General features: G+C 34.3%; 1 protein-coding gene across 1 annotated transcript in view; it reads left to right on the forward strand.

The window, feature by feature from the left end:
* The window catches only part of UGGT2 (UDP-glucose glycoprotein glucosyltransferase 2), an 85,433-nt gene that overhangs the window by 37,557 nt on the left and 29,852 nt on the right, over nt 1-18,024 (forward strand). The window contains exons 14-24 of the mRNA XM_035319175.1: nt 88-173; nt 4,215-4,350; nt 5,963-6,094; nt 6,819-6,983; nt 7,441-7,564; nt 7,644-7,742; nt 9,671-9,765; nt 11,700-11,906; nt 13,125-13,256; nt 15,189-15,316; nt 17,021-17,116. Of these exons, the coding sequence (XP_035175066.1) occupies nt 88-173; nt 4,215-4,350; nt 5,963-6,094; nt 6,819-6,983; nt 7,441-7,564; nt 7,644-7,742; nt 9,671-9,765; nt 11,700-11,906; nt 13,125-13,256; nt 15,189-15,316; nt 17,021-17,116 (1,400 nt within the window). The remainder of the gene's footprint in view (nt 1-87; nt 174-4,214; nt 4,351-5,962; nt 6,095-6,818; nt 6,984-7,440; nt 7,565-7,643; nt 7,743-9,670; nt 9,766-11,699; nt 11,907-13,124; nt 13,257-15,188; nt 15,317-17,020; nt 17,117-18,024) is intronic.

Here is an 18,024-nt window from a genome sequence, read left to right on the forward strand (position 1 = left end):
TAGGAAAATGAGAACAGTTGGGGTGTACAGCTCAGAAATAGGCATAAAGACCAAATGTTGTCTCTGTAATATATTTTCTCTTATTAGGTTCTTTTTGTTGACCCAGTCCAAGAAGATACAGACGATTATATGAAATTGGCAGAATTATTCTATCGTCATAATGTTCCACTTCGGTAAGGAAAACCTGAAAGTATTGAAGGAAAGTCTTAAAAGAAAGCTGCTTTCCTTTTTCTTTGTCATTTTTTATTCTGCTAAGCAAATAAATGAATTCAGAGGAAGTTCAATGCAACAACATTCTAATAAGCCATATTTTTAGCCACTTGTGTTAAGCTTGCTAGAGTATTAAGTATTCTTAAGCAGGTAGGTTGGAAAGGATAGCATACCTGACTGAGTGGAAAATAAACTGTAAAATTCTGATTAAAAGTTACATTCTCAAATAGTCCCACTGGATGCCTCTGTGAAGTTGCATTATAAGCAAAATATTCTGTAAACAGGCAGAAAATTAGTAAAACATGATTTGAGGGTATTTTGTATTTTATTTTTTTGAATTCAGATTGCTTCTTTTTGTTGTTAAAAAACTCTTTAAAGATTAAAGTGAGATTAACCTCACCAAGTTTTTAATTTCTAGAAATTAGTCATGTGAGTCTGAACTAGCAGTCACTTGACAGAAAGAGACACTTGTGGAGAAGAATCCAGTTGTTCCGAGATGCCTACTTTATGAGAAAATGAATTGTTCTTCAAAGTGTCTGTTTTACAGGTTATAAAAGAGAAGAGTGTCTGACCTAGATCCAAGGTTCAGCAAGATGAACTCCATGTTAAATATTTAAAATCTTCCCATGAAATGGCTTTCTGTTTCCCCCAGTAAATTGCAGGATTTTAAAATTTGAGTTTCCTTTATTTTCTTTTTTTTTTTTTTTGCAGTTCCTATTGATTATTATTATTATTATTAGGTGACAAAGAAGTAAAGGAGAATAGATACTAGTTATCTGTGCATTGTCTCACTATCTGGGAGACAATACTGCTCCAGCCCTTGAGGAAAATGTATCATAGAATCTGATTTGCCTTTTCTTGTATATAACAGCATAAGAGTAGCCAAACTGAGTCAGACTAAAGGTCCATTTGGGTCAGTATGTCTAAAATAGGCTTAAAGAAGCTACCTAGGTAAGATAAAAAGAACAGATTAACAACGTACTTTGCCTGAGTATTTTCATAGCCTTCAGACATTTGGAGATCAAAGGATTCCAGGCCCAGATTCGGTTTCTACTTATTCTGCAACAATAATCGATTTCTATTCCATAAGCTTTTCAGCTTTCTCCTTGAATTCATGTAAATTTTACCACCCACATTATCTTCGCCAAGCATATTCACATTTGGCCTATGTGGTGCATGAAGAACTACTTTGTTTATTTGTTTTGAGCCAAACTTCCAATAGCTTCATTTACTGCTCCCACAGTTTTTACAACCGGGAGAAACTAAACAGTTTCTTCCATTCTCTAGATACCATTTGTAAAGGTCTATGATTATAAAGGTCTATGATATTCTACCACAGTCATTTCTTTCCCTAGGTTACTAGTTATTTCCTATTTGGCAGCTGTTCTAAAGGTTCTTTTGTGTTCTTAGGTGTCTTTCCCTGAACTCTCTTAGTTTTAACATAACTTCTCTGAGGTGAGAGCAACAGCCCTGTACACACTACTGAAGATGTGGACAAACCATGGGGTCTATACTGTTTTACAATGTTTTGTTTTGTTGACTGTTCCTACTATACCCAGATGACACAAGGTTTTGGAAAAGTTATTTACAGTAATGATAGATGTAAAAAAAAAATATGGAAGAAGCAGTTTATTGTAGAACATGATGCATCTTTATGTGTTAATCATTATTTACATCTTTTTAGAAATTGTGCTGTATTTCTTCCCTCTGTTCTTGTGATTTGATGCAGTCCTAATTATGTCCTGAACATTGATCTAAGCAATATTACACTGACATAACACATTTATTATTGTTAGTTTTGAAATATCTGATGTGTGGTGGCTATTCAAATGAAAACCTGGCTTCCTAAATCATGAAAGTTGTTGAATTATTGCTTATAAATATAGAGGTCTTCTGAAATGTGGACCCGGTATTGCAGATCCTCATGTTCTTGTAGTAGCTCTCCGGTATCGTGAGATCAGTAGATCTCTTGTGTGCTTGTAGCAGCTATGATGAAGCTATATGCTATACGGAAATAATTCCAAAATGCACAGAGATGAATGAAATTCCAAAATGCATAAGCAGAAGCCAGCTTTGAGTCTGTGTGCTACTCCTTTAGAAACTCCTTTGTGATTCCTCTGTTCTGTCTAATTCGCCTCTTTTTGATAGCTGGCATGATTTTCCAGCTCTTTTTGTGTTCAGAACATTATCCAGTGCTGCTATTTGTGTAGTCAGGGATAGGCAGCAGTTTATCCAGCTGTGTTTCCGAAATGGCTGCAGTTGTGTAAGCCAGTCTTACACAGCAGTTTTGTTGCAGTTGTCAGCCAGAGGCATGCATACCTGTACATTTGCTAAAAAGTAAATACAGAAGAGAACCAAGCTGAATAGCCGCTTCCAGAGGGATTTTTCATGGAGCAGTTTTTCTGGGGCACTGTTGGTTTTGTCTTGAGAGAAGTGATAGCTACTAGTAAGAGAATTTTTCTGCAGATCCAGTGTGAATAGCATTAGCTGTTCAGGATGATTGAAGGCTGTGTTCTGGGAAACTGCATGAGGTGGACCTGAGCTGTAAAAGCGGCAGAATATGTACATAAAATCTCTAATTTTATCTAAATTTCTTATTCTTAAAAAGATATGATTTTGGTCATTGTTTTGGTTTAACCCTGGCAGACAGCTCAGCACCACACAGCCATTCATGCACTCTCCCCACATGGGGATAGAAGAGGGAATCAGAAAGGTAAAAGTGCAAGTATTCATGGGTTGAGATAAGGACAGCTTACTAGGTGAAGCAAAAGCTGTACATGCAAGCCAGGCAGAATGAGGAATTGATTCAGTCCATCCCATTGGCAGGCAGATGCTCAGCCACTTGCAGGAAAGCAGGGCTCATCACAACTAACATTTTTTTGGAAGACAAACACCCTTACTCGGACTGTTCACCTGCCTACTTCTTTACCCCAGCTTCTATTACTGATAATAGCATCATATGGTATGGGACATCCCTTTAATTCAGGTCAGCTGCCCTGGCTGTGTCTCCTCCCAGCTCCTTGTGCACCTCCAGCCTCCTCGCTGGCAGGGCAGCATGAGAAGCTGAAAAGTCCTTGGCTCTGCCTATACAAAGAAAATTAACTCTAGCACAGCCAAAACCAGGACTGTCATCTTCTTCCCATTCTTCACTCCCATTACACATGCAGGTTTTATGTTGGAGTGCAAGGGGTGGGTTGGGGGTATCTGTTCTTCTAATAAAAAGCACTGATACCAGATAGTGAAAGGTTTGCAAATACTTACGAGTCCGATGGCTTTGCACTCACAAACTTCCAGGTGACTGACAGAATCCATCCTCCTATTCACCTGTTAATGCAGGCCACTGTGTTCATGTATTTCTCCTTTTTGGGAATCTAAATGATCTAACTATGGCTGTATACATACTACATCACTTGAGACTGGAAAATTTGCCCTTGAAATTTCTCTGCTATTTCTCCTTACCTATTTTTTTTGTGAAGTGGCTTGCAAGGTGGAGCTTGTCTACTCTCTTTCTTTCCCTGTCAGAAAATGGCTTCGTGTTTTCCGGTCCAGGTCAATTTGCCAGTCCCAGAGATCCTCAACAAAAGGATCTCTCTTGTACTTTTCCTATGCCAAAGAGTCAAACCACTGAGATGGTGATGGCAGGAACATAAAGAATGTCATAACCTTCAGACAAATAAGGAGAAAAAAGGTTATGAGTAAATCGTAATGACTCTCAGAAATCCTAATTACTATCAGCCTTAAATGGAACAAAAGGCATATCCAAAACCAGTACATTTTCAGTAGCCTAAGCGTGCTCTGGGAGATCTGGTGAAGACTGTATAGCAGGTGTCCTGAGCATCACCACACAGAGTCATGACAACACCACCTAGACACAGAAAATTTTTATGGCTACATGCTGGACAGATTGCTTGAGTGAAAACATCTTGTTCTTTTAGGTCAGTTCTCGAATGTGTATGAAATTGATATTGCTTTAAAATTTATGATCTTTTTCTGTTTCTTTATAGAATTGGAGTTGTTTTTATTTTAAATACAAAAGAAGAAATTGATGGAAATGAAGATGCTGGAATAGCTCTTTGGAGAATGTTTAATTACATTGCAGAGGAATCTGACACCTCTCAAGCCTTTACCTCCATAATTAATGTTAGTGTCTTTCACAATAAATCATTTTTAAAATTTGTTACTTGTCTACATAGTTAGGATTTTGCTGCCTTGTGTCAGCATGATACATTTGCATTTGCTTTACATGGAAACGATGTATTAAAAGTATATAACATTAATTTAATGTAGAGTGACTAGCAGAAATATTTTCCTTGTCTGGAAACCAACTTATTCTTGTCATTTTAACTATCCACAGGCTCTCTTCAAGAACTTAAAAAGGTAGACGTATATCTTATATATGTGGAGAAATAGAAGAATTATTTGGAAAATCATTGGAGAAATGCAGAAAAATGTTTATTATTTTTGTTAAAGTCATGTATCTGCCTTTGTGTTCTGTGTCTCTCGGAGTACAAGCATTTTAAACTTACTCTGGTAGTTTTATAAGGTTTGAAAACCGTGGTTATTCTGTAGTGTAGAAAATGAAACAGACTGAGTTCTTTCTTTTGCTCATGCTTGGGCTGTTCATGGGTGTCAAAAGTATTCCAGACTTGCAGTTTAACAAACGAGTCTGGTTTTCTCTGTGAGAGAATGTAGGTTTATGTAAAGAACATAATTTCAGAGGTAAGAGATGAATGGAGGGAAGTAAAGTGAACAGTCTATGTGAAAACTGCAAGCAAAATAATATCAGAGAATATGATATAAAGACATAACACTTGTTATTGATTTTGTTTTCTTTTATTTGGTGCCAAGAAACTAATGTCATAGACAAACTCAAAAAAGTTTAAAATAAAAAGAACTGAAGTAACTAGGAGTACCTTGGAAGAGAAACATAAATCCACAAGTGTTGGGATCTGACACACATCCATGACTACTATCCACAACCAGATTACAAGATCTCAATTTACAGTAACTTTAAAATCTTGATGCTTTTCTATTTACTTTATTTCATAATATAAAAAGGAGGGGGTGATAAATACAATTAAAAGACAACAAAAACAAGATACGGTATATCAATAAGATACGGTTTTGAGATATTCAGAGCTATAGAGATAAATGTACTGTACTGATCTCATTTGAAAAGAAGTTAGAATAATTTCTTCATTCAGATTTATTTTGTATGTTTGATGAAAGTAATAAAATCTCATGCTATGAAATCAAATAGCATTGGTAAGGAAAAAGTGTCATTCTAGGAAAAGGTATCAGTTACTTATTCAGGCTTGGATTCATCCCATCTAGATTCAGATTATCATTGCAGTAAGAAATATCACTGACTTAGGCTTGGATTCACCCCATATAGATTCAGGGAACTAACCATGGTTAGGTAGTCTATATTAAGAATTTAGATTCCTTCTCTGATCAGTGGAGAGAGATAACATTTCACATTCAGCTCACATAAGCGTATTTCCTTTGCCACTTCAGATTTAGACTAAAGGTATAATAGTAGCTTAATCAGAACAGTGTTCCAATGAAAAATTGTGCCTATATGTAATGGTGGTAATTACTAAAGGAATATAAAGATTGCAGAGTAGTAATAAAAGCAATGTAATATTATACCAATATAAAAATTTCTAGAACACTACAAAAATATGAATTTTAAAATTTTTTATTTACTTTTCTGAATTTTATTGGTAGTGTTTTTTTCTTATTTTTACAGGTGTATCATGAAGTGAAAGATGGAAATGTTCTAACGGTTAATCATGTGAAAAAAGTTCTTAGAAATGAATACCCCTATGCTGATATTCAGAGCATCCTAGGTGTTCATTCTGAATATGATGAAGGGAGGAAGGTATGTTGAAAGCAAAATGGTAAGAAATACTGCAGTACAGTTAAGTTACTGCATTTCCTAAGCTGAAAGGTTACTAAATATTAAAGCAAGTAAAAACAGTATCTTTAAGTTAATTTTTTCTTCAGCAACTATTCGGTTACTAGTGGAAATGCTGAAAGGGTTTCTGTTTTACAGCTCTCACTATTAAAAGTTACTGCTGCCAGTTGCTTTCAGGAGCAGAAGTTTATCTCTAACAAGCATGGCAAAGGGGCTCTGTCACACTTAAGAAATTGTTTACCTGTACGTTCTGGGTGAGGAGCAGAAGCCTGTCCTCTGTGCAAATCATTGTTTCCTTTAATTGTGCTTTATGGTTACAGTGTCCTTTGGGAAAGACAGCTATGTATTTTGATTTAAAGACTGTAGAGAAGACATTTTATTGATAGTTGATTATATTGATGATTTTCTGGTGAAGAATGATAAAAGTACTGTTTTTCAGCAAGATGATAAAGCAAAAGTTTAAAAACCCATATAGAGATCAATTGTTTTGCCCTTCTGTTTGAGAACTGACTCCAATGCATCCTGTTTGTTTTCCAAATATCTCCTGTTTTGTCCCTGCTATTAGTGAGAATGCGTGACAGTGAATAGTACTTGGAGATTAGAGTTCATTGTCTCTTGATATTAGTTTCATTTTTTGCTGCAGTCAGCCACAGTCCATTTAATTCTGTGATATTTCTGATATGATCAGGCAGGAGCAACCTTTTATAAAAAGACTGGCCTGGGTCCATTGCCTCAAGCTCTGTTTAATGGTGTGCCCTTTAACAGAGAAGAGATGGATGCCGCAGAGTTAGAGACAGTTATTCTTCAGAGGATTATTGATGCCACCGGGTTCTTCCAGAGGGCAGTGTTCATGGTATGTTTAAAACTTCTGAATGAACAGCAGATGAAATATTTGGCAGTGGATCATTTGAATCATGTTTATAAATTGTATTATTTATAATGAAATGGTTTGAAATTAGTAATATGACAATTGGAATTACGTTGTTATTAATTATTTTATTTTATTTTATTAATTTGCAGTCATGATTTTGAAAGTTTATTTAGATCATACAGATTTAAGGAACAACTAAGCATATACAAATCATATGGAATTTCTCAGCCAGAAACTGAGAGCGTGTCGTAGTTGTTAATTGAAAAACGTGCATATGGTATTTTGAAATACTGTGTGATGTTTATACATTTTTGACCAGAAGTTGTCCATAACTTTCATGTAAGCTTTAAGCTCAGTTGAAAGATGGTATGAATACTTGGCCCTTGCTTGTCTTGGAACTATAGAAGTACTGATTTATTTATGTATTATCTTCCCACAGGGTTTGTTAAATGATCATATAAATGCAATAGATTTTCTTATGGATCAGAAAAATGTAGTTTCCCGTATAAACCCCACTATTCTTGGAGCAGAAAGAAGATACATACATTTCAGATCCACATCTGGTAACTGTTTTTCTCAGATTGACTGTTATTTACTATTTTTCTTTTTTAAGTCTAACCTACTGTGTTTTACATTTTGCAGTTCCATTTGATGTGCAGGACTTCTCTACTTTCTCCTTTTTGGACTCACAAGATAAAAGTGCTGTAATTTCAGACAACATGAAGTACTTAACAAGAAAAGGTATATTTATTTTGCATATGGTTTGCATGTTATATGTATGCATATGTTGTATGTATATGTTATGTATATGCTCCTTTCAGGGGCCAAATCATACCATAATATTATAAACATAAATGATAGCAATATGCTAATTATTTCAGATTTGGTAGTTTTGAAATCAGATGATTGTCATTAAGTCATAAGGCCTGCTGCTGAAGCATCAGGAACTGGGAAAGTTGCAGACATCTGAATACCCATGCATGTGTGCACACACCACACACATACATATAGACACATACCCACTTTCCAGTTTCTGGGAAATCTCGCTATCTTCTGATCAGAAGAAATTTACCCACTTGTTAAGTGACTGGTTGTTTTTGTTTTACGGACATGAAGCTAAGAAGTTTTTGAAAGACTTTTACAGTTTCTGAAGCAGACTCAGTTTTCATACTGGCATGCTTTTACTTGAAGATGATATAGAGAGTATATTAAGTTTTCAAATTACTTTTAGTTACAGTATTATAAAGTGAAGACTATGAATTCTTCATAATATCTATATCTTAGATAGATAGATATAGATATTTAGATATATACTATATAAATTAGGCACTTCTACAGCTGAAGGGATAATTTATTTTAATTTATATTTGCTAACATACAGTTCGTTTTTCCTCTAGTTACATTGTGTAATTTTAATCTTTGAGGTTTTATCTTTCTATAGAAAAGGAAAAAAACATGTACTGGTGGATTATCACTCATTTACACATGTTATCATGATAAAACTCATGCTTTTTTGTACATTTAAAATATTTTTGGTGTAATGCATTTGAATTGCATATGCAAGTACCTTCCCTCTGAGATAGAAGAAATTCTGGGGGCATAAAACTACACAGAATTTTGCATTAGTCTGTATCATGTTAACATCTTGGAGTAGACAGTTAACCACGGCTGATTTACATCATCCCATCAAGGGATAGCAAAGTTATATTCTTTCAGTAATTATTATGTGGTATTAACATAGTTTTCATTTATTCCATTATCAGAAAAAATATATTTAACATTTCTTAAGAATAAAATTCAACTCTATTTGATTCTCCATCTACAACCAGACAAGCTAGCTGTCAAATTATGACTGCTTTTCAATCAGTTGGCTCAGTGCAAAGATTCAGATCTCTTGTGTAAAGCCCATAAACTGTAAGCTGGAATCTACATTTCAAATCTCTGTCACCAGTGTTTTTCCAGACTTCAACAAAGCTGAACCACAACATCTTCCTAGAATCTCACGAGAACCTTGTAAAATTCCAGTCTAAGCATATTACCTTTTAGGGAACATATGATAGATCTGAGACTGATAATCTTCTAGAGACAATTTTGCAGATTTTTTTTCATGAACCATTGCCCTTCTGTGAAGAACAAAGAACAAAGAGACTATATACCAGGAAAAAGAAAAAAATTCTGAATATACAGCTATATGATAGTTTACTTTCTTTGAGCTGTATCGGATATGTTCAGATTTGTGTCCATAAATAATAAGTTGTACCCAGCTTGAAGGACTCTCCCTTTGCTCTTGGGGAATGTAGGTGACCAAACTCATCCTTTCTTATAACTACTTAACTATTTTCATGTCTGGCTATATGATCAATCTCCGTCAAATGTTCATGAGAAACCTCTGACAGAGCATTTTTGTGAAATGGAGCTAGTTTATTATTTAGAGACGTTGTATTTCCATGTACAAGAACAGATCAACTACTTTAGCAGCTCTCTCATATTAACATGATAAAGTCCCTCCTAAGAATTTTATTTCAAATCAGAGGGAAAAAGATACTGATGCGGCAAAAATTATCAGTCAAATATACACAAACTTCAAAGTCTTTAGCATATTAATTCATTATTTATTATTCATGAGAAGATTCTCCAGAGTGTAAAGCAGGATTATCTTTAATTTTCAGATGAAGATGCATTATATGCTGTTACTGTCTGGGTCATTGCTGATTTTGATAAGCCAGCTGGGAGACGACTGCTTTCTAATGCCTTGAAACACCTGGTGAGTTTCTAGCAGATTTTATTTTTAAAAAATTTATTTTTTATTATTATGAATGCATTCTTACCAACATTGTGCACATTCAAAAATTATACTCTTAAATAGTCTTAGGTCAGGTTCAGACTTAGGAGACTGTGGATTTGTTTTGCTCTACTCTCCTGTGGTACTGACATCTTACAGGCCTGTAAACAATCATTTGGTTCATGGACTTCTGAAGCAGGAGACAAACTATGCTGTTGTGCATTGGAAGGGTGGATTTCATCCCAATTGCAGGCATTCTTCCTGTGATCAGGGAAGTTAGGATAATGCCTGGTCATGGGAACCATTATGCAGTGCTCTCCTGTATCATATGGCACAGTCATGGCCGTGAAGTGACTGTTTTTTCCTATGCTATTTGTGTGCTTCTGAGTTGGATTAAAAATTTATTATATTTAATATACCGATCATTACTTTTGTAATTATTTGTAGGAGAATAATTTATGAGTTTACTTATTTTTAAGTTCCTTGATATTAATAATAGGATTTAAAGTATACAAGCAAATGCCACATGAGTATAAATTGCAAAAAACTCAGTTTCGGGGAGTTTAGAAGAGTAATTGCAGACTGACACTGGGAAAATATCCAGATTTACTTATCAGGAGTGAAATTGGAAACACCTTAAAGAAATTGTAAATTTGATAAATTGCAGGGAGTCCGTGATACCAAGTATGTCCTAAAAAGACACTTAGACTGCAGAGATGAATATTCATTGCAAGCCTCTGTTAAAGGAAAACCTTTCATTTATCTGACTGCTAGCTCTGCAGCTCAGTGTTGACAGATGTATTCCCTCTGTAGTTTCACGTCCTTCCCTCTTCAGTGAGGAAAATATAGCATAGTTCCTAAGTCTAGAAGGTGAGAACTGTCTGGGCAAGTCCCCATGTGATAGTGGCAATCTAGGAAAATCATTAGATAAAGCTGTTCTGAACAAGGTTTGTTGCATCTTCAATGAAATAGCAGTTTAGTTGATTATCTTCATTCTTATTCATAGATTTGATTTGGATAAACCTCATTACCCTCTCTACAGCTTGATCTAATAATTTTTCAAAATTTCGTGATAGAAATACAAAAACACACTGTTTTTTTGCAAGCCCATTAATTTGCAAGTGCAGCCCCACAAGAACCAAGTAGAGGGGAAGGATAACTTGCCTTGACTGGCTTGTTGCCCATCTCCTAATGTAGCATACTATGCAGCTTGTCCTCTTTCCAGTGAGAACACCCTTCTCCGTTTAAAGAACACATTTTCAGGCTTTTCAAATAAGTGTTTAAAAAAAACCAACCAACTTTTATTAAGAGCTGCCGTTTAAATTCTGCAGTTTAAGTATGTTGAATACCATTGATTTCATCCTTTAGTTTTTTATTCTTTATTGCAATAGAGTCCATTTACCTTTTCATCAGTTAGTGACACTGTTTGGTCCTAGCCGAGAATCATCAATCTCTCATACTAAGATTTAAGTGTCATCACTGATTTTAGCAAGTGGAAGAGTTTCCTGCTGATTAAGATTAAAGAGATAAGTGGATAAATTTTCTTGTATCTATTATATGCTCAGTTTGATATTTTTTGAAATAAAATAGAAAAGCACATCTACAAAAACAATCCTGAAATCTGTAAATGAATACTTGTATATGTACTTTGTTAAAAATGCACCTCTGCAGAATGTTCAAAGTAATTATTCTGTCAAAAAAAATCTTCTATTTAAGATGTGTTATAAATCCTTACTAATAGCATTTTTACTGCTAGCTGAAGTTCTGAATTAGGCATTCATGTGTATTTTCTGAAGACAAATAGCTGCAAAAAAACAAAATACAAAGATATTTCAGAGTTACAATAAATATGCATGCATTAGGTATCAGCAGATGTAAATGTAAAATTGTGTATTATTCTGTATTTTTCTGTGCAGAAAACAAGCAGTCATACACGAGTTGGAATTTTGAACAATCCTTCATCAAAAATAAAGGAAGATAACACAGCCATTGCAAGAGGAATTTTGGCAGCTTTTCTAACACAAAACAACAGCAGCTTAAAAAGTTTCTTAAATAAACTCACTAAGGAAGAGACAGCAAAATCCCTTGCTGCTGGAACTAAAATTGCTAAATTCCTTGTCCCGGTGAGTGCGAGCTAAATTGGGCTACTTTATTTTTTATTGTACATATTTTTTATCCTAAGGAGATGCAGTTGAGAGTAACAGTGTTTGGCTAAATGCTGTGAGGTTTTTAACCCTTACACAGTTTCTGGGCCAGCAGATTTGATTTTTTGGACAATCTTTATGTGATGAAGAATAGACAAATTCTCTAAAGTAGAGAAAGAAAATGTAAAAGAACTGAAAAATATAAAGTATGGCTAACAAATTATTGAGACCAAAATAGTTTATTTTTCATTATTATTTTAAAGCTTACTTTTCATTAAAATTACTGTTTTAATGTTTATCAAAAATTAAGATTCAGAAGATTTCTGAGTTACTAGGTATCTGCTGCAAATATCAGTTTTTGTTTCAGAAGAAGCTGTAAAATTTAGTTTTTTTAAATAAGATTGAGAAGACTAGGAGAACTCTCTGGCACCATTTTGCAGAATTAATTAGGTAACTGTTTTTGATCATACTCTTGTCATTGTTTAATAAATACTGAAAGACATAGAAGTAGCTAATTAAGGAGTGTATGTGTTATTATTTTTGCTTTGTTTTTTATTTTATGTAAATTGTTTCAGAATTAATCTGTTTGATTAGTGTGAATATTTCTAACTAGAAGTACGGTTTAGTATAGCAGGATAATTTTGACAGCATCGAAATGTGCTGCATCATTGTAAGCATGGCAAAGTTCCAGCATTTTTTTCCACTTTGAACAATGATTTGTCAAGTGTCTTGCTTGATGTTGTTGACTTCCTTAAATCACGTTTAAGTTGTATTGAATATACAATATATCAATATACAATATACATATATCAATGATAGTTTGTAGAGTAATATGAATTTTTATACTTTTTTTTTTTTCCCCCAAAGGAAAAAAGGAACTGCATTCTTGAGAATGCAAGAACAGAGAATACTATTTTTCATGCAACCATGCTCTGGATCTTAGAAAAAGTATTTACCTTCAGGCATAACTTTCTTCTCATGGTTGTTAACAGTTGTTCAGGGGTAAAAATGGCACACTATCTAGGTGGGAGACTGGGGCTCCATACCAACAGCACATACTTAAACTGAATCTGAGGTTGTTTTATTTTGATTTTTGGTCACTGTGTAACTTGCAGAAAATCTTTGCTTACTTCAGCTGTTAGAACATTTTATTTTTGCTGAATCATTTCACCATCTCATACTTTGTCTTTGCTTTAGGGCATGGATGATGATACTTTTGAGAAGAAGTACAATACTTTAGGAGTGGATATAATTAAAACCCACCAGATGTTCTGCCAGGAGGTTCTTAAGCTGCTTCCTGGGCAAATGGCTGTTATGAGCAATGGCAAGGTAAGAAACTGTCATCTCTCAGTCTTTTTGTAGGTACTTTTTATTTCTTGGAACTTCAGCTTCAGGCTAAAGAAAATGCATGATAATAATTTCTCACTTTTTCAGCTTGTTGGCAGAGAATGGTATGAATGTTTGCCTTGTTTATTTTCTATTTTGCTTTCCTCCTAATTTGTTTACTAGTTCAATTCCATGTGTACTCACATCATTTCCACAGCTATTTTAGAGAAAATCTGATGAAATGATTGACAAAATTCTTTAAATAGGCTAGTATTTTATTTATTATTAATGATCTTTAAAACTAAACCTTGATCCTGAAGTTAGCTATATTTTACATAGTTGGTGTAGGATAAACTAAATTAAGTTAGATTGACTAGAGTGGTATTTTCAAGCTCTTCTCTTTTAGGAAAGAAACCAATTGTTTATAAACATTACATTGTTTTATAGTCTTAGTATTCGAATAAAAGCATAATAGTTTTATTCTTTCAATTTCTAGTAAGTATATTCAGAAACCAATAGGCCTTACTACAGTTAGGCTATAGATAAACTGCGATTGAAAATAAAATGTTGGGCTCAATATTTAGTATTTGCTAAGGACATTCAATACCTTACATTATAGATACAACTTACACAAACTACTCTTTGAGTTAAGTCTTCTATTAATTGCTCCACCATTAGAAAGGAATAGGGATAATATGCTGGCATTTCACTTCTGGAAGCTCTTAATCTGTACTTAGCTACTCTTGTGTATCCTAAATGGCTTCTGAGATACTACTGAAATAATACTAATGAAACCATGTACACCCTTTTTATTGATGAAGAACAAAAGAATTGTGTTGTTTTTCCGTGTTAATAATAAAACTAAATATGCAATGTTACTTTATAAGTGAAAGGTTATTACTGATTTCCTTGCCTAAAAAAGCTCAATTAATGTCCTATAGTAAGTGTTGAGGAAATACTTTGCTGAAAGTGTGTTTTCACTTTAGAACATTACTTTTTAAAAATGCATGGGATATCCTTCATTTGTATCCTTGCTATTTCGTCACTGGAGTTTTGTGTTTATGAGCAAAGAATTTTTTTTTCTAATTGGGACTTCTTCAAAAGTAGCATGGTGTTTCATAAACACACTGGTTTTCTCTATTTTGTGCATCATTAATACTAATAAAAGATTCAAAAGTGGAATTGAATTAGATGACCTCTCATTTCCAGGAAACAGCTGAATTTAGAGAGAGGGACTTTCAGTGCCAAATTTACATCCTGATATTCTACATCTTGGGATTCTATACCCTCTTGAAAGCTGGCCTGGGTCAGTTTAACCTGGTAGACTATGAGTAAGAAATCCAAACATCCTCAAATCAATTTTTAGGACTTCGAGGCACTTTCTTTTGCTTCAGACACCAAAAAAAAATAAAATATTATTTTTTTAAATGTTCCTAGTCTCTGGTATCTTGCATTCCTCATCCTTTGATCTTGTATAACTTTTTATCCATTCTTCCTCCTCTAAGAAGCCTTGGGAAGTTAAGGTTGTGTTCACAGAATTAAACAGCTAAAGAGTGTGGTAGGAAGACAGTAGTTTGAATTTCAGTGTAAAATAATGTACCAAACAGAGCTTTTTCTTAAGCTTAGATCTATTATTTCTGAACAGTGTACTCCTTGACATAGGTATGTATAATGAAAAAATATAATGGATATTTCCACTGCAACTGTTCTTTGTGAGTGACAATTAGCTGTAATTACATAATAGTAAAAACTTAATCCTGTATAGTTACTATACAGTCTAGTATTATATAGTTAATTATAGCGATGTATATAGGTCTGGGAGGTTGCATTGTGAATGTTTTGTGTTCATTTAAAATACTAATGTATTTTTGATTACAAAATAAACATAATTAGGAAATTTTATGCTTATTAATATCTTTTTTTTTTTCCTCCAAGATACTGGGTCCTTTAGATAGAGATGAATTCCATGCCGAAGACTTTAATTTGTTAGAAAAAATAACGTACAGTACCTCAGCAGAGAAGATTAAAGCTGTTGTCAAAGAGATGGAAATCAGTACTAAAAGGTAAAATTTTGAGATTTTGAGTTTTTATTGTCCAAACAAATGATATAGTGCTTTGTTTACTGACAGTAACAAATTAGTAATCCTTTTGCATGTGGAATAGGAACAAAAATTCAAATATTCGGTCGTAGTACTCTTCATACTATATACTCACATATATATTGTATCTTCACTTAGTTGAAGTGTTTGTTGTTTCTATGCTGTATTTCTATACCATAGAGATATATTCTATGCTAGCTATTTGCTGTCCTCTCACTTAGGATGTGAGTACTTCTGTGTAGACAATTTGAAGGGTCCCTCATTTTCTTTTTGCATTTTTGTTACAGACTTGGTATACTTACCTATTCAAACAATTGCCCTGTTTTCTAGAAGAAATGTTGTATCCACTGAATAAATGTCGTATCACCTTTATGCTTGGCCAATTATGCTTTGTAACATATGGTTTATATATGTAATAGAAAACCATATGCTGGCTTTCCACTGCATTGCATTTACCCTGCCGCTGACAGCCTCTTTGGTACCTCCTTGTTACAATGCAGAGCAGAAAAAAAGGCACCCTGTGTTTCTCAGGAGCCATGCACCTCTTTATCATTCGTTGTGTGTGTGAAGCTAAGGCCTAAGAGATCAATGCTTATCCAAAGAATCTTATCCTCTCCAACTTGTCTCATAATGTGTTCAGTTCTGCTAAATTATTCCAAATACTTTATCTACATTCACTGTACTTACAGCCAAGAGATGAGTACAGCTAACTGTAAACAATTCCTACTAGCTTTTGATTACTTAAATAAAAAATAGTAAGCTCAATAAAATCCAATGTATCTTAAAAACACAGTAATAAGTGAGTATTTATATTTGACGTAAGAAATTGCATTGTCTTTGGGAACCATTAGAAAAGGAGCCTGTAGTGGCATGGACAAATGTGGTGCTCTGACACCCTGCTAGACAATATTCACACATCTGTTGACTGAAGAAGTAAGTATAAAGATGACTTCTAGCCAGCCTCTAATCTAAGCATCCAATTTGTGTACAAAGAAGAGAGCACAATTATGTTATCTTTACAAGCCAACTGTGGAGAAATATGTATTGACTTTTTGTGTCTGAGTATCTTTTCTGCTATCTGGAAGAATTGGCACAAATGAGAGAGTACCTACCAGAAAAAGAAGAGGTAGAATTATCAAGGAGATAAGTAGTGAAAGGCAAAACGTATTTAATCAGATGTTAAGACTCAGAGACACTGAAATAGAACTGCTGAGATTTTTAAGGAGTTTCCAGCAAGAAACACACACACACACACAAAAATAATAGATGTGGCCAATAAGCTAAAAGCTTTCTTCACTTATGTATCTTCCTAGATGTTGTTTCCAAGGAAATTTTTTTTTTTAAAAAAAAAAAGGAATAAAGAGTTCTACATATCAGCAGATTGTACTCTGCAAACTGTGAGGTTGAATGCAAATTCTGCTGATTCTGCATTGATTCATTTTAAGAAGCATACAATTCCCAAAGTCTAAGGCTGTAGTGGTTCTTTGTCATCGTCATACCAAGTGTTTTACACAAAGCTAAAAAAATCTCAGGTGATAATCTTCTAGAGTCCAGGTTTGGGATGTGGGCTTTTTAAATATTCCTTACGTAGACAAACTAAAATGCAAAAGCTTTACTCCTTTTCTAATGAAAATCATTGTGACTTGCATGTGGCTTTATTTAATATAGTGGCAGTGATTTCATTATGAAAATAGATGCACTATTATCGTCTTTGCCTAAAACTGAGGTGAGACAAGATGCTGAATTACTCAAGGAACAGCACAGGTGAGTTCTGTCTGTCATGGTAATGGACCTATAGTATTTTTGTATTAAAATTATAATATACTGATTGTTACATTCAGTTTTTGGAAACTTCAATAAGTATTCCAGCTTTAAAAGTTTTTGATTGTATGGTTGTATGAACAATCTGCTCATCAGTCTTTGTGTAATACATTTTTTTACATCTTTTAATAGATTAATTAGTAATACCTCATGGTTTTCCAGCCTTAGCCATTATTGAAGAAAAAGTGATTACAACTGGTGTGAATAGAAGCACTTATGCGGTTAGAAAACTTGGAGTGCATACTTAAATTTATCAAATGTAATAAGTAATTGCACAGATCAGAAGTAAAAGAAGCCCCCATTAATTTTCATTAATGTGGAACTGTGATATAAGCTTATTCAGTTTGTTAGTCCTGACTACTCTTGGCAAGGTTAATACACACATGCTTATGCTTGTAAAACAATTTGCGGATTAGAAGTGTCACTCTTGACTCCTGTTTTAGCTTGACCCTAAAATACAATAAGATTAGACTCTAAAATACAACTAGATTACATTCAAATGCAAATTGATTTGGCTTAATGGCACCTAATTCCTTAAAAAAAACTGAGCAGACTGTCTTGAGCAGACAGATTTACACTTGCCAGGCTCATACTAGTGTCAGTAGTGTACTTCACAGGATCACAGAATCATCTAGGTTGGAAGAGACCTCCAAGATCACTGAGTCCAACCTCTGACCTAGCACTAACAAGTCCTCCACTAAACCATATCCCTAAGCTCTACATCTAAACATCTTTTAAAGACCCCCAGGGATGGTAACTCAACCACTTCCCTGGGCAGCCTATTCCAGTGACTAACAACCCGTTCAGTAAAGAAGTTCTTCCTAATATCCAACCTAAACCTCCCCTGGCGC

The sequence above is a fragment of the Oxyura jamaicensis genome, chromosome 1 (assembly GCF_011077185.1).
Source record: "Oxyura jamaicensis isolate SHBP4307 breed ruddy duck chromosome 1, BPBGC_Ojam_1.0, whole genome shotgun sequence".
NCBI lineage: Eukaryota > Metazoa > Chordata > Aves > Anseriformes > Anatidae > Oxyura > Oxyura jamaicensis.